This window comes from Silene latifolia, chromosome Y, assembly GCF_048544455.1.
Source record: "Silene latifolia isolate original U9 population chromosome Y, ASM4854445v1, whole genome shotgun sequence".
NCBI lineage: Eukaryota > Viridiplantae > Streptophyta > Magnoliopsida > Caryophyllales > Caryophyllaceae > Silene > Silene latifolia.
The window spans coordinates 461,103,903-461,124,156 of record NC_133538.1 but is presented as its reverse complement, the minus strand read 5'-3'; the positions used below and the strand labels follow the sequence as shown (position 1 = coordinate 461,124,156).

Sequence of the window (20,254 nt, the reverse complement as noted above, 5' to 3'; positions counted from 1 at the left end):
TGTATGGTTACGGGGACGTAACCTTGTTTCTTTTAGGGGGGGTAGGAGATGATCGCGAAGAGTTTTTAAAAGTTTTATACCCCTTTTTGTATGTTGTGTCGGTATGTTTGTCGGGATGTGTTGGGTTAGTAACATGTTTTATGTTGAGTTTTGTTTTGGTTGTTCAGTCGGAAGTGTTGTGGGAGTATCTTTGTTTTGTTGTGGTTTGAACTTCGGGGACGAAGCTCTTTTTAAGGAGGGAAGACTGTAATACTCAGTATTTATGAGTCTCGGGGTACTCTATCGAGTAGGCCTTACTCTGTCGAGTAAGGGTGAGTTGCGTTTTAAAATAGTTTCTGACCTGTTGGGTACTCGATCGAGTAACTATGATACTAGGGGGCACTCGATCGAGTACCTTAGCTACTCGATCGAGTAGCCGGTTTACGGGGAGTTATTTCTCGGGTTTTGTTAATTATGCGATTAAGGTATATAATCTTTTCCGTCATCATTCTAAACACTTTTCAAAACCTAAATTACTCTCAAAGAGAGAAAGCAAGTACGTTCATCCCTTTAATCGCATTTTTAGCAAATCCCGGAGTTTGGAAGGTCGGTTTTCATCGTTTGTTATACCGTTGAGATCCTTGCGTCGAGGGTAAGATCTATGTACCTTTTTCTTGTTTTTCCTTTAAGTTGGTTAAACCCTAATATGGGGATTTGGGGTTTTTGTGTAGATTGTGATTTGGTAGTGTTTATATGTTGTATGATAGGAGGAGGTTTTGTAGAAGAGGCTTTTGATACAATTTGTAGAGACCGTCGATAGTTGTGCTTTCCGGGTAGGATTTCTACTCGTATTAGTCCCATAATGGGATGATTGTTGATGTGTTGAGATTGATTGTTTAATATCGTAATTGTATTGTGACGATTGTGATTGTGATTGTGGATTTGTTTGTCTCGGTTCTCGAGATGCGTTCTCGGTGAGTGGAGTCACTTGCGGGAGTGGCTTCACGCCCTAGTTTCTCCTCCTGTGGAACCCGCCACAGGAGGGATGTGCACATTAATGGACGGGGTTATCGCTCGGTATGATGAGCGGGGCTTAGGTGGGAACGGCTGCGGTCCCCCCGGGGGTCGGGTCCGGTGGGATGACGGTGATTGAGATTGTTGGGATTGGTGTGATTGTGTGTGTGTGACGGTTAAGTCGTCATTTTATCGTATTGTTGATATATATATATATATATATATATATATATATATATATATATATATATATAAGTTGTGTGATTAATCTTGACCCGGTTGTTGTTTTGTAAAAACTGCGATGATCCATTCGGGGATGGTGAGCGATAATTGAGCGAGTTTGAGTTAGTCTTGGGATATTTGGGATGTGCCACCGTCCGACGATAGAAGTCATCCATTTGTAGTTTTATTAGTTTTATAACTTTTCGATTAACTCATGAAGCAGTTGGTTTGAGAACTTGTACCCGTATTTTGGGATTTGGTTTCAGTTGTACTTTTCACTAAAGTTATATCATTTAAAGTTGTTTCGTTATTGTCTTATGAATATCATGCCTTAGGTAACCGAGATGGTAGCATCCTTATACCTGAGTGGTCCTGGTAAGGCACTTGGAGTATGGGGGTGTTACAAAGGCCTCGTTTGGTTGCCCACCAAATTCATGAGAATTTTAAAATCCCATGAATTGTTGTTTTTGCAAGTTGTTTGGTTACCCCATTTTTTGTAAAATGGGGGAGTTTCCAACTTCTGCATGATGGGGGATTTTAACTACTTACCCCTCTCATGGTAATTGAAAACTCCTAGGAGAATAGAACTCCAACATGGCAACCAAACGGATTCTTGCTATTCATGTGAATTGTGATGTTGGAATTAAACTCCCGTGCATTGCCAATTAACACATGCATTTGATTCCCGTATGAACCAAACGAGACCTAAAATTTTCCAGTTTAAATCCAAACACAACACTAAGATGCTATTAAAAGTATCTATCTTGTCATCAATATATTTTTGCAGTAGAAACTATTTAACACACTTAGATTTGTGTAAACTCGGCCATTTTCGTGCACACACAAAAGTTTGCTGCAAATATACTTATTCTTATAACAATGTTTGCTAGTAAACATTAATCGTCATGAGATGCACACACGCCATTAAGATTGTTGATGTATATAACTAATACGGAGTGCAACTTACAAAAGGGGCAATACATTGACCTGTTTATAGTAGGTGCGAAAAAGAAGATCAAAAGAAAAAGCTTTTCAGATAAAGAAAAGAAAACACCCAAGTATTATTGTTGGCATATAAAGCAACTACAAATTTATGTTACACTGTTACCAGTAAATAAGAGAATATCATCTACATACACTTTTTTTTAAGGGTAAACTAAGAAATTAGTTCGAATTAATAACATATTAAAATAGACATCTTACACGGTTTTTTTTGTTTTTGCTATCTTCACTACTTACCGGCATGAGTAAACAGAAACGATGTGTAAATATAATAGGCGCATGCTGATCCAATTTTTACGAACTTCTTGAAAAGAGAGCAAAAAAGCCAATTCAAGGACCTACATATAAGCAATTAGAAACTACTCCATAGTAATAAACAATGAATGGATGGTGAATAAATAGAAACGATGTGTAAATAAAATAGTAGTATCGATAAGGCGGTTAAAATAACGTAAAATACATGACTAAATTAAAATTATAGGTTTTATGCTTTCATCATAGCATGCGAAAGAGAACAAAAAAGGCGAAAGAATATAATAAACAAATGACTAAGATGAATGGAGTATTACCTTAACTTCAAATCTTTTAGTTAGAAATATTCAAATTAAATACAGTATATACTGTATACTATAGTAAAAAAAATCAAATTGTGAGGTTAGAGTAGATAATGCAAAACAATATAAATATTTACAAATTGCAAATCAAGCTTGAAATAATGCTTACTATATGGCATACCTCAATCACTCTACTCTTTCTCTAACTGAGTACAATAACTTTCAAAAAAATATGATCTGCAAGAGAAAACAAAAGGTATCATATTTGGGATACAAAATACAAAAAGTTAGCACTATAGACCAAACATTCGTCTACTATATTATAATAGTAACAAATAAATTTAAATCTAATCTAAATCTAAATACTACTATATAAAATAAAAGTATACAAAGAGATGCTTTAACAATCATAAGAAAAGCTCTCAAAGAATTACAATTATCGGAAATTACTTTTATAGGGTTGAGTTACGGTAAGCAAATTCAACTCAAATACTACTATTAGAAAACCAATACCTAATCTAAATGTTTCCTAATCAATCTCTAATACTACTATTAGAAAACCAACACCTAATCTAATTGTTTCCTAATCAATCTCTAATTGATAAGAGTCTTAAAGAATAACGTGATTATATTGTTTATTTTATTTTTTTCTTTATTCTAGCTCGAAAGTGTTTCGAAATAGTTGGACTCTTTGTAATCTTTCGAAAAAAGCTTCCTTTATTAATATAAATAGATATTGATTGATTAAGTTCTACGTCCAATTCGGGTGAATTCAGCAAAAGTATTTGGTTGCTCATGGAACTCTCAATGACTAAGGAGGGAGTAGGTAAGTAAATTCCTACATCATGTAGGCATTTGAGAACTTCTAATTCCTCCATTTTCTAAAAAATATGGTAAGCAAAAACCCACTTTGTTTTTGCAAATCATGAGATTTCCAATTACAAGAGACAACATTAGGGATAGTAATGGGTGGGATATGGATGGGGTGGAGCCATATCCATATCCATATCCATTTAAATTATGGTCATCCATATCCCACCCTCATCCATTTAATATTTTTTCATTCATCCATATCCATATCCACCGGGTGAAGCGGGTACCCGTTGGATATTTTCACAGCTTATAAACTTTAAAGATAGTATATCGTAAAAAAATTGTGACGATAAAATTAAAAAGCATACATAATTCAAGTAACAATATGTGTTAGAAAATAGCAACCCAGTATAAATCCAACAACAAAGTGTCTTTGCAAAGCAAGTGACCATACAAATACGACACGCCAACTACAAAGAAACCACCAACGCATTATATTATTGATTATACTAACAAAAGTAAGTTACTTTGATTAGTGAAAATAACAATATACACATAAACACAAGTTTTACTTTTCCTAAATAACAGTATGATATTAAAACCAAGTAAAACTTCTGATAAAAAGAATATACTTTTAAAGGGAAATCATTAATGACCTAAATAATTATTAACTTAATAAAAAATTAATTATAAATATTAATTCCGGATATCCACGGGGTGGTTAAGCGGGTGAGAGACGGTAATTAAAGGCGATCAAATGGCCCAAGCCCATTGGCCCGACCCGGCCCATCCCGCTTTTTTGAAGGGCTTGAGCCTTTTATTTTGGCCCAAAAAAGCCCATGGGCAGGCCCAAAAAAAACCCAATGTATTTTTAGGCCGGGTTTGGGCCAAGCGTTTGGCCAAAATTTTGGCCTGGCCCGGCCCATATTTATTAATTAAGGAATATTTTTCTTATAAAATTTGTTTAAGTAGCGTAAATTTTATATATAATTCCTTATAAACTCATGTATATATTTATTGAGATTTAAAAGCGATGTTCATGTAACATAAATCATATTTACTAGATATGATTAAGCATTATAATGTGTCGATGATTGTCTTTTATTCTATTTTTGGAGATTAATTCATATGTATTTCATCATACTTTGTACGATTTTTTATACTAAGTGCACATTTAAAGTACAAGTTGAAGGTATTATACTACTTATCTCGTCCGGTAAGTCGTAAATTTTAGGGCTCGAAAAGCCCATATAGGCCCAAAAGCCCGATTTAGGCCATAAGGGCCGGGCTTGGGCTCGTTAGATAGGCCCTCTCATTTGGCCCGGTCCAGCCCAACCCGCACATGTGGGCCATTTTTATAATCCCGACCCGGCTCAAGCCCGCATAGGCCAGGCCCGTGATCAGCTCTAACGGTAATCCATATCCCACCCTAAATTCACCCATATCCATATCCTACCCTAAATTCGAAAAAAAATCGTCATCCATATCCCACCCATTTAATTTCGGGTGGATGGATATCCACAGGGTAAGGGTGAGACTGCCATCCCTAGACAACATAGTGCTAGTGGGGGTAAATTAGGGCACGGACTGTTTTCCGTCTGAAATAAGACCGACAAAATATTACCATTTTTTAAGAGAACATAATCATTTAATCCACAAAATGTTATCACTAGAGGTATCACTTTTTACCCTGGAAATGATTGTGAAAAATAATGGTAATATATTATCAGAAAATAATAATATTTTATTATAAAATGACAATATATTATCCGTTTTATTTCAGACTAGAAACAGCTGTCTGAAGCGCGCTGAAATTAGGGAGTGCAAGTTTTTATACTTTCCCAGAGGGGGTAATTGTGTTCTTGAGAGAGATCAGAAAATCAGAAATAACGTTCTTCACCTAAGTAAATTATAAAAAATCATCAGACCAAATTTGTTATCAAGAATAAGATTAAAATAGGAAGATGGTGGAGGTGAAAAGAGAAGAGAAAGCTGATGAGGAAGTTGCAAAACCTGAAAATTGTCATTCAAAAGTGCAGCATAATCCCGGAGCAAGGAAGGGTAAATCATGCAAGGGTACCCTTTATTTTTCTTCCATTCTCAAATCCAAGGGCAAAAACCCTCATTGCGTTGGCTTCACTCGTTCCCTTCAACAAGGTTCATTCTTTTTTCCATCCCCAATTTCATTTTTTTTAGGGTTCATTTGGGTCATTCTTAGATTATCAATATGCTGATTTTAGGGTTGTTTTCTGCCTAAAGTTTGGATCTTTTGTATCATTTTGTGCTGGGTTTTTTCTGTGTCTTGGATTTTGGTGTTGCAATTGATTTGATTGGATAAAAGTTTTTTTTTTTTTGTGGGTATTTGTGTGTTATGATTTTTGGTGAGGTAGTTTTCTGGCCAATTTGATGATAGAAATGCGTTAAAGATTGAGCCTTGCATTGCTGGTTTGCTCTTGATTTCATCAGATGATGTTTTGAGAGAGTATTTTTTGTTGCTGGCAATGTTTTGATTAGCTACTCTCATGGTTTGGTAGATGCTTTTGACTAAATTGATTTCTTGCAAATTGGCAAAATGCAAAGAGGATCATTGTTCTAGGATTCAAACTGATTCGTATGTAAAAATGTCGTCTTTTGTGAATAGGTAGAGAGCTCAAAATTTGCCCCTTTTGTAACACCCCACGTTAATTGAAGAGGTCCATTGATAGGCTTAAATGACTGGTGCTTAAAGGGATTGAAAGTACTACTTATATCAACAAAGTGCACTTTCTTTTATGGTCATCCATGTAAAAGAACTCCATAGTTAAGCGTGTTTGGCTGAGAGTAGTCTTAGTATGGGTGAGCTCCTGGGAAGGTTTCCCGGGATGCGCATGAGTGAGGACAAAATGCGCTATAAAAAGACCTGTGTTGATCCGTGGACCATGTACATAGCCTGGTGAGCTATCATAACTTCATAAGTAACCGCTCCCGACCCGGTTTGGGACGGGGTGTTACACTTTTGATGTTTTGTTCCTTGCAGTGTTTCAAGCTGATGCATTTGGCATCTTAATGACAGTTTATCTTGTTTTGGTCAGTGCCCAATTATATAGTGAGTGAGTCTGAAGTCGAAGCTTCTAAAGAAGGGCGGAGTCTTACGGATTTCAGGTATGCTTGTGTTGGATACTCCGTCTATTTGGACAACAAAGGCGCTCAAACGACCGGAAATCAAAAGCCTCGAGCAGAGTTACCTGTTTGTGTTGGTCTTGAGGTTTGATTCTTTCAGCCTTTTGGCTTATCTACTTTTTGTTAGTACGTGAAAAAGGACTCGTCTTTTTTGTTGGCTGAAACTGTTTCTTTGCTACTTTGTTTTCCTGTGTCTTGTTACTCGGTAGTAGTTTGGTTTAATATTCAAAAACTCTCATTCTGGGCAGCTCTTGGTGGACAAAAGACCCGCAGATCATTCAGCCCCCACTCATGTATCTGCCCAGGAAGGTATGACAAGTTCATCGCTGCTTCTTTGATTTGTTTCTTATTTGTTTTCGACTTCTCGCTACTGATTGATAATCATCCTGCCAATTGTTGACTGTGGAATCTTACAGCTTATGTAGGAAAATTAGCACTTTATATGGGTATTGATTGTTTTTTGGATGTTTTTATATACTCTCTTTTTATAATTTTCTTATTATGTGCACGACAGCAAGTATCAGATTTTCTAGTATCTAAAACTTCCCATTTTCTGTTTGATTTTTAAGTGCAAAACACTTGGGTGCACCAGTTTCTGCCTTTCTGAAATCGCTCAGCCTGTCAGCCAAACATGAGAATTTTTATGAGCACCTATTCACCTTTTAGCACTCTCATTTTTGCTTTGCCTGTATACCTGGATGTCTGGCCTCCTATTAGTGTGTGAAAGCTTGGTCTTTTTCTTGTTTTGTTGACACTGTATGCAAAAGCAACAGTATCTCTATGATCTGAATCTTGTTGATTGCTTATCAAGAGCTGCCAAAGTTCTTCGATATTATCACAGTATCCGTTGATTCCTGTCATAGATTAGCAGAGTATCCATATAAATGCACTGTGAAGTTAATACTTATGTGTGTTGAATGTATGCAATTCTAGCCTTTCAGTTGCAATTATTGAATCAGACTGAGAGGAATCGCATTTGTCTGTTAACAGCTAGTTATCCTTAAAGCAACATTTTCATTTGCAAAAATATGTTGTCATAATATTTCGTAATTCGTACTGCCAGAATTCTCAGGGGATCCCTGTGTAATACATTTCAAGCTGTACATGTGATCTTGATTTTTTTTTTTTCACGAGTTTTTGCTCAACCCATTTAAAGGGCTGTTAGTGCTGCACATTTGTTTTTGACACTTGTCTAATAGATAGTGTTGTAGCCATTGGGAGGTTTTCTCCAAGGTTTATCAATCTGGTTAAAAAGTGTGAAAACTGTAGAAGTTAGAGAGGGACATGTCTTCTCACTGTTACTGAAATCTGTCAGACATTAGGAAGGCTGAAAGAAACCTTATGGCTTTTAAGTTGTCCCATGAGATTATGTCTCTTTCTCATTGATCTATTCGATACATGGTATATTTTTCTGATCAGCCATTTTTCAGTCTCAAATATCGACTCCTTATTTTAAAGTATATGAGAGAAATTTGAAACATGGATAGATTGGATTGGATAAGAGGGAGTACTTACATAGTTATATATGAAGGGAGAAAAGAAATGCTTAGTTTGCCTCTACTTGATCCCAGATAGGTTTCACTATCACTGGTTTTAACTTGTTCGGATATCTAAGAACTTCTTCCGTGTTCACGCTGTTCTCCTCTCCTTTATTTATCCTTTTTTACCAACCACTTTCTTATATATTTTACTTGGTTTACTTTTAAGGTATTCCGGTTTTTTAAATTCTACTTCGGTTTTCAAAATCGTTTTAATCTTTATTCTCGATTTAAATTTTAAGTTTTTATAAAAGAAATCCGGAATTCGATTTTAAAACCTATAAATTTACCTTGACTTTGTATTATGTTTCGCTCTCCCTTTTGTTTTTCATTTTTCCCTTTTCTATTTTTTTCGCATTTTGAGGTGTGCGTTCACCCATGGACGGTTCTAAAGGATGATTAATGTCAGCCGACCCCAAATCATTTTGGGAGTAAGGCTCTGATGTTGTTGTTGTTGTTGTTGTTGTTTTTAATTATGCTATCTAATCTTAGGCTACCTAGAATTGAGAGCTCCAGTTTTGATGAGAACTTGACGTTGATGTAAGAGTTTTATGTTATACATAAATCCTCTGACTAACTGCTCTAGTGTGTTCTTCCTTATCCTGCAGGGGATCGTGCAACTCCTCAAGCTCGTCCGCAGAAAACACCCCAATTTACGACGGAAGAGTTTCTTACGAGGCAAGATGCAACAATTTGATCACATTCAATTTAGGGTTTTTTTGATAACTACTCCCAGACATAACCATCACTTTAATTGCTCCTTAAAAAAAACTTTAAAAACTGCTACTTTAATCTTTACTCAGGTTCGAAATTGCTTCAAAAGTCAATTCTCATGTGCGTGAGACATAAAGAGACTAATATACCCCTCAGTTTATTTTATTAAGTTACTGAGAGTAGATTCACCAAAATAGAGATGATTGTAGGGTTAGTGAGCTTGAAAGAGGAAGAAGAACAACACTAAGAATTGACTTTTGAAGCAATTTTTCACCTGAGTAAAGATTAAGGAAGCAGTTTTTAATGTTTTTTTTAAGTAGGGAGCAATTACAAAGGTGATGGTTATGCTTGGGAGTAGTTATAAAAAAAAACCCTTCAATTTATTGATATCTGTTACTTCACAGTTGGCTTCATGTTTATTCAACAAACTAATTCTGTGCTACTACATGGCAGATTTACAAGAAATGCTGTCCTGGTTGCATCTGGAGTAGCTAGGAACATGTGCAAAGTCGGACATTATGTCAAAGAAAGTGTCGATGACATACTGTATAAGCGCCCCAAGTGAGGCTCTAACTTGGTTATCTTCAAAATATTCGATATTTGAGCTTTACGCCCGATTCTCTTTTCGTGTCACGAGAACCTAAAAGTTTTCATTCTCGGGAAAGCTCATTTCGAAGCACGCTGCGCGTAACATAATGATTCAATGTTGTTTTAGTAAGTAATCCTACATCTATTCTTTTTTGAAATAAGAGGGGTAAAATCTTTACTCTTGTCTGAGTTGCAACTTTGATCTACCTCCTCGATTTGTGTTTCTTGTAAATGTTCTGGCTTTCTTTATTGAGAAGAATCATGTTTAAAATTCAAGGAAATCCTTTGCAATGGAGAAAACTAGAGAATTAATTGCATCCCGTGGTTTGTGGTTAGGCCCAAAAGCACTCCCCTGTCGGCATGCTGATCATTGTGCTAGTATTTTCTGGGTTGATTTTTGCTCTGTATTTCCAGTGCGGTAACTGCACCTTGTGTAGGACCCTTACTTTTGCTTGCGGTTCCTTGACCTTTTTTGCCTTCAAAGCGACTTATTGAAAAATAAAAGGTAAGCTAGTCATCAAAGATGCAAGCAAAGTTCAGAAGCGTTCCAAATTTATTACGTAGAATTTATTAAGGTCGGATTATTATGACTTGGTGCGTCCAGAAGATTGCTTCGAAAGTTGCAGTACATTACTTAGAATGACATCGCGCGAGGCATGATGTTAGAATTGAATGAAAGTTGTGGATGTTCATGATTGGGTGATGATGATTGATGAAATAAAAACGTTGAAGTTGTGTATCATTTGATTTTTACTATCCTCGATGAAGACACCACTATATGTCAAAGATGGTTAGTCATGTTGCAATTGTAGGCTGTCGTGTTGACAATTCTGACTCATTCGGATACCGTCAACCAGGATATCTTAAACTGCTTAACTTGAAGGCTCTACTATTTCCTCCATAAGGCACATTCTGAGAATTAGATGCAAAATTTCAGGAACCACATTTAAGTTTCACAAGGGGATCACAATTGATTATATATCGAAAAAATGGAAGTGTAAGCTATCTTCGACATCTCCCCTAGTGTGAGGCACTGAACCACAACTAAGCGTAAAACTGAGTACCCATGTGATATGACCATTGTATTGATGCTAATGCAAGAGGATGTTTCCAAAAGTGAAAGCTGTAAATGACCATTGTCGTGTTGGGTACTAATGTAATACCCCTTTATACCAATGTACTTTATCAAGGACTACCCTAGCATAAAAGGCTGTTACCATCTCGGTTGCCTGAGGTTAGTATATATCAAAAGCAACAGTCCAAACACATTTATTAAAGTATGATAAAGTAAAGTTTACATAGTCTCAAAATCCGACATAAACTATCCAAAAACCAATTATAAAATAATAACTACAACTCTTGACAGCGATAACTAAGTTTGCGTGGTGACTCCCCATAACTGGCCCAAAGCTCATCAACTGCATCACCTGTCACAATCTGCTCACCATCCCCGAATGAATCACCACAAATTTTACAAAACACAAAGGGTCAGTTACTGAATAATTAAAGTAAGACAAACGTATAAAGCAACCAGCTGATCATCCTCCAACTTCGGTCTCCCGATCTCACACAGTAACCGACTACACACCGAAGTGTGTAGCCCTGCCAGATTACCCATCGCAACAGGTAATCCTCGCCGCCAATGGGGAACCGCAGCCAATCCCCACCTAAATCCCGCTCATCAACGAGCGATAACCCTGTCCCTTTTAGTGCACATCCCCTTCCGTAGCGGGTTCCACGGAGGGCGAACTAGGGTGTAAAGCCACTCCCGCTAGTGACTCCACCACAATCATCATAACACCATCACAACCACCACACCACCACCGCACCAACACTCCAACGATGATCAGCACACAACAATCATACACAGTACAACAAAACATCTCAAATCAATTAAACAGGAACTGAGTAGGGAAACCCTACCTTAGCACAACTGCAAGGAATACAAGCAAGCGATCTAGAACGGCTCCTCTACGAAGACTCAGCCTAATCAACAATCACATAACACAATCACTATATGCAAAACCCCATTTTCCCCAATTCATAATCAAAGACAAACCCTAAAATATGAACCATTGAATATGATGATAAGGACTTACCGACGATATACAAAGGAGTGAATGCAATTGCTATGATCACCCACACACAAAGGAGAGATTCAGAGATGATTAGAGCGTCGTAGAAGTGTTTAGGTTTTGTAAAATGTAATTAGAAACTGTTTAGCGTATTATATATTGCCCTAATCATTTCCAAATCAAACCGCGGAAATAACACTCGACGGACCGGATACTCGGTCGAGTGATAGAGTATACTCGGCCGAGTACCCTCCACTTGGTCGAATATTCCGCATACTCGGCCGAGTGTTCCTGGGCAGTAGCCAAACAGGATACACGACACACTTTACTCGACCGAGTAGGCCATACTCGGTCGAATACCAGCCTATGAAAACCGTAGTATTACAACTAAGCATTGTTGTCAGAATCCCGATTCGATTCTACGATTTTACGATCCAAAGATACTTGATCGATCCCAAATCTTATGATTTTATTATGGTTGTAGAATCTTACAATCCTATTCGTTTGAAAATTTCTAAAGGTAGGATCATAATACGATCCTACGATCCGGTTTTATGAAAAAAGAATAATTGTGAAGTATATTTTATATAATGACATTGTAAAATCCGAATCATGTTTAAGTTGTAGAAATAAGTTCGTAACAATGACACAAAAATTATTATTCATCAATAATTTATGGATTAATATTAATAAATATGTATTTTGATCTTAAATTTTATATTTTTACCAAATAAAAAACTATATTTAGTTAGTTTGTAAAATCTTACGATCCTACGATCTGATACTACCAGATTCGATTCTACCTACTCTATCGATCCAAAGTAAAATCTCGATCCTGACAGCATTGATACTAAGGTAAGAGCTATTTAATGAATTTGAGATTTATTTAATCAATTTGAAGCCCCGAATTTTTTATATACTTATTTGATTAAATAATCATGAAATTATAATATTGAAAATTATTATTTACAATATTTTAATTTACGCATTTTAACCTTAATTGAGGTTCAAACCTATACTACTCAAAAATGAAACAAACACAAGGTATAAGGAATCAAGTTTCAAACCCATACCACCCGGGTATGATTCCTAGTTCTAAACTCATACCCGTGCACGAAACAAACGCCCCTAAATTAAATTGCTATTTCAAGATTGTGCTGCAGATTTTATCCATTTCCTTAGTAAAGCCCCTAGCTCTACAACTAGAAACTAAACAAGCTAAAAAAAACTTGCTGGAAATTAAGAGAACTCGAGTTCGTGTAAAATACTAATCCATTATTACGCTCATTTGTTTATCTTTGTTTTTGGCATAAAGAACAAGGAAAAAGGAAGTGGACAATTTGTGGTCATTATTACTGAATGTTAGGTGGACCATAATGAATGTTATAGATCAAATTACCCCTTAGAATCATTCCTAATATTGAAATGTAAATAGCTGAATAAGAAACTAATAAATGGGCTAAGGGTGAGATTATTAGTAAGACTCTTACAAGTCTTAAGACTCTGCCACATAGCCTTCCACTAACTTTTATTATTTCTTTATTGTTCAGACACACCTCAGACTCATCTCAGACTTTTTACATTATCCGTTAGACTTACCTCAGACTCCACTTTTTCACTTTACTCCTTTTTTTTCACAAAAAAGAAATTACACATCGGATTCACTCATTGGTTAACTTCCCTTTAAGGTGGAGTCAAGACTCACCCAAAGTCTTAAGTTGAGTCTTGGATTGTCAAGAATAGGGTAGATTATTGGTAGTCTTGAGTAAGTCTTGTCTTAAGATTTACCAAAGTCTTGTCTCAAGACTACCAATAATCTTACCCTCAGAGAGCGAACATTATGTAATACATCATTTCACCATTGTCAAAAAAAAAAAAAAAAAATGACCGTGAAGGGGGAAGTAATTTGCAATAAGGTAGTGACTTAGAAATAAACTTATGCTGTATTAGATATTAATTTGCAGAAAGTAACAATTTAACCAGACAATAACATGGACAAGGTCCCCCCAATGCATCAATGATGTAAACATATTGATGTGTTTGTTTTTCTTGAAAATTTTTATGTAAATTTGTTAACTGTAGTAGTACACTCCGTAAAAATCAAATTTCCAAGAGAGAGAGAGAGAGAGAGAGAGAGAGAGAGAGAGAGAGAGAGAGAGAGAGAGAGGTTTGGTGTAGACCTGTAGAATTGTTCATAGCAATTATTAACAGCAGCCACTAGTAGATGCATCGTCTTCGGGTGGTTTTTGCTTAAAGATGTTCTTCTTCCCACCTGCTGAGCCTTCGGCTAATAAACTGGGAGTGTCTAAAATCTGCATTTATCAAACCAAACTTCAGGCCAACAATAAGCCACCATAGAAGCACATATACTACAATGAAAGCATACCTACTAGTTAGTCTCACATACTATAAGATCAATCCATATGACTAAAAGAAAAAGAAAAAAAAATTATCCATATACCCAGTAGGCAGTAACTCCTTAAAATCTTAAACTAAGGAATAACTACCTCAACCTGTGGGCCAATTTCATGAAAATATTATCAGGAGGCCATCCCATACGAAATATGAAAGTTTGTGTAACCAGAAAACCTTACCTTCAAAACAAGCTCCTCAAAGCATTGTTGCACATTTGCACGAGTCTTAGCACTACATTCAATAAATAGGCATCCATATTCTCGAGCAAAGTCGATTCCCTCTTTCTTTGTCACAACTCTGTCACTTTCCTATCATATTAGCATTAGAGATTAGGTAGTTTAGACATGAGGTTAAATACATGAAACATGCACATGTTCAAGCCTTCTGATGTATATATAAAAATAACCAGAAAGCAAGTCACATTTTAAAGCATCGCCATTCTTAAAAAGTCAATACAAAAAGTTTCCTCTTACAACTATCTAAAGTCTGCAAAATGTTTACCAAATATAACACAAAAAAAGTTTCCTATTAGAAATTAGTCACATTTTATGGACATGAATCGGAATTTGGCGTGCGTTCACCCATGGACGGTTCGAAAGGATGATTCATGTCAGCCGACCCCAAATCATTTTGGGATTAAGGCTCTGATGTTGTTGTTGTTGTTGTATATAACACAAACAAATGAAATACAAAAGCATAAGGCCGGACAGATGATGCCATGTACCTTGTCAACTTTATTTCCCACAAGCATCTTGATACAGTCTTGATTGGTGGAGTAAAGGTCAATCTCCTTTGCCCATACACCACGGAGATTAGTAAATGTATCCCGCCTAGTTACGTCGTATACTGTTTGCATCATGTTCAAGCATTAGTGATCACATTGAAACTTGAAACAGCCTAAGGTACACCTTGAGTGTCTCCGTGTCTCTGTTGGCTTAAACAAATGCTATAGACAATCGGAACAACATTTCACATATGAGTCAACAACATACACTAGTTGCCAGCACAAGCATCCAAGCATGTCGAAGGAACCCATTGTTTTTTGGGTGTTCAAGAAACAACTACTCCTATATGAAAATTCAGAATTTAGACCATACAATCCAAGATCTACAAGATTCAAGTCCTTGGGATGTATAAATTGTTAATTTTTAACATAGAACGACAATAATATGATCTTAAAATTGCTCGATGTAGCACAAGATTGTAAGCAAAAGACTTCTTCAATTACCCATGATGATTCCTTGTGCCCCTCTGTAATATGAGCTTGTTAATGTCCTGAATCTTTCTTGACCAGCTGCAAGAAAGCACATTTGTCATCATTAAGACACATCAAATGTTCCTTTTAAAATTTAAACCATGGTTCCCACTTGAAACGACAGTATCATTGTGAAGCCAAATCCAATTTATGATTTCTATGAAAGAACGCGTGTAATTATAGACTTAAGATTACAAGCTTCAGACCCAAATCTTGTGAATAAATTTTTCTTCTGGGGTCAAAGATTAAGCATGACTCTATGAATCAGCCACCCCCTATATGGCTATATGTGAGACTCGGTAGGAATCAGAACTCTAAATGACAGCTTAACAACTTAATAACCGATGTGACTGGCATATAGCTTTAGCATAGCCAGTGATTGAAAATGAAAGTGACATAGAAACCAATCTAGACAACTGGTTATTGCGTCAAACCAAGTTAGAGTTTTTAACATAGAGGCTGTTAATATAATAATGTGATAGAACAGCCTATATCTCTCCAAGAAAGATTGTGAAGATAGACATGTTTCCTAGAAAGCATTCTACTTTAGCAATCAAACGAGAAAGCTCCGTTTTCTGTATCAAAATTATGATCCAGAAAAAGTATCTGAAAACAAGATATTCACTAGATCGATAATGCCCTACTGAACTAAAAACAACTTACAGAAACATATATGGGCTAATAAGCGTCTTGCAGAAAACTTGAACAAGAAAGACCTTGCAAATCACCAAGGACTCGGTGAGGACTAAGATGTTACCTGTATCCCATATGGCAAGCTTCAATTTTTTGTCCCCCATGTTTACATACTTAACCCTGAAATCAACACCTACACATACAACATGTCAACCAAAGCAACCACAGATGATAATATCAGTGCCCGAAGTTGCTACACTAATGTAAGTTGCACTGCTTGTAACCCTTAGCATTATAACACGTACATTTAAGACAACGATAGCCACTTAATTTTATTCTTTTTCCTGTTTTAAATGATGAAAATATAAATTTGAGGAAGAACAAGTACTTTAATATTAAACCTTGTGATGTTAATGTATGGCAAAGTCTATTTGTTTTGTTGCAAATTTTCGCTGGAGGTCATAATTTATTACATCATTTAAACTCCTTTTCACATTTGACCTACATAAATAAAATCTTGAATCTAAACAAAAAGATACATGTAGCTAATTCCATCCTAGAGTACTACTCCGTAGAAATTAGTAAAGCTTAAAGCCTTCAAACATTCTTGGGTTACAGGATTCTTACAATTCCAATGGAGTCACATATCGGTTCGATAGTATACTATCATGGTGCTTGCTTATATCACACACTTAAGATCTCGACCAAAGGGAATTATATCCATCCTTTGTTCTTATAGAGGATGAACTTGCGAAAGATGGAAGTAATTATATCTGAAGGGTACTCTTGTTTCATAATTGAGTTAAGCTTCTACGGCCAGTCACGCAGTCAGAAGTGTAATCTGGGAAGGCAATGAACGCTAACAAGAATTCCAGTACAATCAGTCAAGGATAATGAAGACAAATTCCTTTGTTGAGGTAAGAGCCACCCGACCCCTTAAACTCGCGATTTAGCAAATACTCCCTCCGTCCCGGTCATTTGTTGTCCTTTTCCATTTTTGGGTGTCTCAGTCATTTGTTGTCCTTTCTATTTTAAGAATGAACTTGATGAGTAATTTGATCCTTCACACTCAATTTGTTCCACTTGTCATTTAGCTATTGGCCCTCTCCTCTTTCCTTGGTCTTTGTGCCAAAACCAAAGGACAACAAATGACCGGGACGGAGGGAGTAAAATAGACCATTCTTGACCTTTTCTTCATGTCACTACCAGCTACAGATCAGATAGGACCGGTTTAAAGAAAGAAGAAGAGATCGATGGATTAAGCGAGACTTTGCCTTAGAGACCAATGAAATGCTACTAAAAGCACAACCACAGAGAATAGGGAATGTGGCGTATTCATAACGAACTAGGCAACCTTGTATATATTTGGTCACAAATGAAATATTTTCTAAAATTGCCCTCCTTGAATCCTTGAGAATTATATATTAAACACCTCATTTAACGTTGGTAATAAAAGAGGTACTCCATTTGGCATATACCAAGGGGCGTACACTATACAACGGTCTTATTCTACAACTTCGTGCACCAATATATCAACATGACAAGGTCATTCATCTGATTCCTGAATTCCTACTAATCTAGCTTCTGGCGATTAATAACTAAACAATATCAAATCAAGACTAATCAATAACAATAATCAAACAAATCATCCAAAAACTAAGAATTGAGTAATTAGTACCGATAGTAGGAGAAAGATCTTCGAAAGTGTCGGAAGTAAAACTCAACAAAAGACTACTTTTTCCGACGCCAGAATCTCCGATCATCAGCAGCTTGAATAAATAGTCGAATTCCGGCGACGTATCCATCTGTAGTTCGTCAATTCGGCAATTAATCAATCTTCAGATCAAAAATTAATTACTAAAAAAAATAAGATTAGAGATTGATCGAGAAGATTAATACCTGAGATTGAATTGATAATTGCGGAATTAATAGGATCAAATTGATAAAAATCGAATCTTTTGCGAAAATTGAAACAGGGGATTAGGTTTTGCGGAGAAGGAAACGTGGAGAGAAGGTATGAATGTATGTATGATCGGTGAAGTAAGGCGAACCGCCGAGAATAATAATAATGACGTCACACCTTTTTTTTTGTATTTCTGTTAATAACTCGGTTCCCCCCTCTTCTGCACAAATATTACTATACAACCAGTTGTATAATAAGTATTGTACAACCAGGTACATTAATCCGAGCTTATGTGCAATTTTATTGAGTTTTGTAAGAGTTTATTTTTTTATGTTGAAGTGTGTGAGTTCAAAAACTTTAAAGCACAGCTCAGAGTCTTTTTAACAAAACTCGAAAACTTTAGTACACAGCTCAAATTCTACACCATACAACCATATACAACTGGTTGTATAATCTACTAATTGCATCTTCTGCCTGCAAGTGTTTGTTTTTGTTGTCGTCTTGACTCTTGACTTATTAAAACAACACAAATTGTTTTTAATTTTTTACTTTAGGGCCTAGTTTTTTTTTTTTTTTGCAACAGTAAAAAGACGATGCAATTACATAATGTTAGGGCAAACTACGCCCTTATTACACTCGTAACTAAACATCACTACGGTACAACTATTAAACACTAGCGAAAGACAATGTCGGGTAGTAACATCAAGTTGGTGGAGTACGAAATAGTGGGCGCGAGTCTCCTTATCCACGTCTTGCAAGCAGCTAACATCTTTTGAAGGCCTCTGATGCATGTAAGTTGCGGAGTGACGAGGGCGTGATGTACTTACGCCACAAGAGCGTAGAAATGAATGGTGGATAACAGACAACAACGGACTGCTTCCGATGGAGCATGAACTCCTACACCAGGACAAACGAACTCTACAATCACACGAATGGCGGGTCAACAAACCCAACATGCACACAAACCAAATCAAAGGACTCCCCTCGACCAATCTTCTGTTCATAGTTGCTTTAAAGCACCGTCTACCGACGGATCCAACCCGAACCGGACACAAATCTTCCATTAAGGATTTAGAAAGGCCATTATTCCTGCAAGAGTTAACACAAGGCATAGAACGAATACCAAGACGAACAACCAAGCAAATACCCTCATAAATCAGATTTATTCTGACCAGATTCACATTAACTCTGACCAAAACCCCAAGGATAATGGGACAGGACACCCAAAACATCCGTGAAGGGACGACGATAGCCAAAATCCCAAGGATAATGGGACAGGACACCCAAAACATCCTTGAAGGGAAGGCTAAAATTATTTGGAGTAACATAAAACAAAATAAACCATGTTTAAACAACATTAAGATTATAGTAGAAACCACCACATCCAACCAAACCAACACCACTAACAAACCCCTACTCAACCCAACCGTGACACTTCTCATATTGAGAGACGCCCTCCACCCATGAGCTCACTCCAAACAATGAAAACGACGGACCCAACAACCACTTCAAGACCACCGATATTGGTCGGGCTGGCACAAAGACACGCACAAAAACGAACCAAAGCCAACCACGATTCCAAAAAGAAGCCTCCCGAGACCACAACCTTACATGCAACAAGACCAACTATGACCAACAAAGAAATTTGACCAGACACACAATAAGACACACGAGATGGAACCGATAGGTGGGGGAACGGGCGAGGGGGAGGGGAACACCAAATCGGCCAAACCCATAATCAGAAAACACCACAACGCCACCAAGATGAGTTATACCCATCGGCAAGGACATATTAAAATAAGGACAAAGGGAACCATACCAGGGGGTGGGGGAAGGGGCGAGGGGGAGGGGGAACACACCCTGGCCAGGGTTGCATGAAAGGCCGGCACAGACAAGATGGAGAATCGGATGGACGGGAAGTCTTCAGGATCATTGAGACAAGCAGCCATCACAAACCAATCGGTCAGTCGAGAAGAGTTGAGAATACGACAGATTGATTAAGAAATTAAAAAAGGAGTGAGATCACAACGGAAAGACAGATTAAAGGAAAGGAATGAGAAGTGACGATTCGCCGGAGATAGGCTAGGGGATGAACCCATCACCGGCGAAAGGTTAGGGGGAGATAAGGGAGGTAGTGTGTGGAAGGAGGAGGCGGCGGATCAAGAGTATTGAGTTAGGGTTTTTTTTTTGTTTAGAGAGAAGGGGTAGCAAATTCTAGAGAGAGATGTTATTTTGCTTTGTTTTCTTCGATACGGAGTATTTCTACTTTAGAGCCTAGTTAACTTCATTTTATTTAGCAGTTAATTTTCTCTAACACGAATGTATCCGTTTAACTATAAAACGAATACCTTCATTTTAATCTACTGGGTGAGTATACTTGACTCGTTTTA

General features: G+C 36.9%; 2 protein-coding genes across 3 annotated transcripts; one reads left to right on the top strand and one right to left on the bottom strand.

Annotated features, from left to right (window-relative positions):
• Positions 1-5,400: 5,400 nt before the first annotated feature.
• Positions 5,401-9,897, top strand: LOC141633453 (uncharacterized). The gene is made up of 5 exons (XM_074445919.1): positions 5,401-5,741; positions 6,656-6,828; positions 6,992-7,052; positions 8,890-8,959; positions 9,449-9,897. The coding sequence occupies exons 1-5, from the start codon at positions 5,549-5,551 to the stop codon at positions 9,558-9,560; spliced, it is 609 nt and encodes a 202-aa protein (XP_074302020.1). The 5' UTR covers positions 5,401-5,548; the 3' UTR covers positions 9,561-9,897.
• A 929-nt stretch (positions 9,898-10,826) lies between these two features.
• LOC141633454 (ras-related protein RABC1-like) lies at positions 10,827-18,080 on the bottom strand. Of its 2 annotated transcripts, XR_012538219.1 has the most exons (9): positions 17,861-18,080; positions 17,640-17,766; positions 16,086-16,154; positions 15,302-15,367; positions 14,798-14,919; positions 14,253-14,381; positions 13,839-13,970; positions 11,507-11,569; positions 10,827-11,020 (listed from the first exon to the last, which is right to left on the bottom strand). XR_012538219.1 is itself a non-coding variant. In XM_074445920.1 (8 exons), the coding sequence occupies exons 2-7, from the start codon at positions 17,764-17,766 to the stop codon at positions 13,863-13,865; spliced, it is 621 nt and encodes a 206-aa protein (XP_074302021.1). In that variant the 5' UTR covers positions 17,861-18,022; the 3' UTR covers positions 10,827-11,020; positions 13,839-13,862. The 2 variants fall into 2 exon arrangements, 1 of the variants encoding a protein (XP_074302021.1); XM_074445920.1 differs by lacking the exon at positions 11,507-11,569 and having other exon boundaries at positions 17,861-18,022.
• Positions 18,081-20,254: the final 2,174 nt, after the last annotated feature.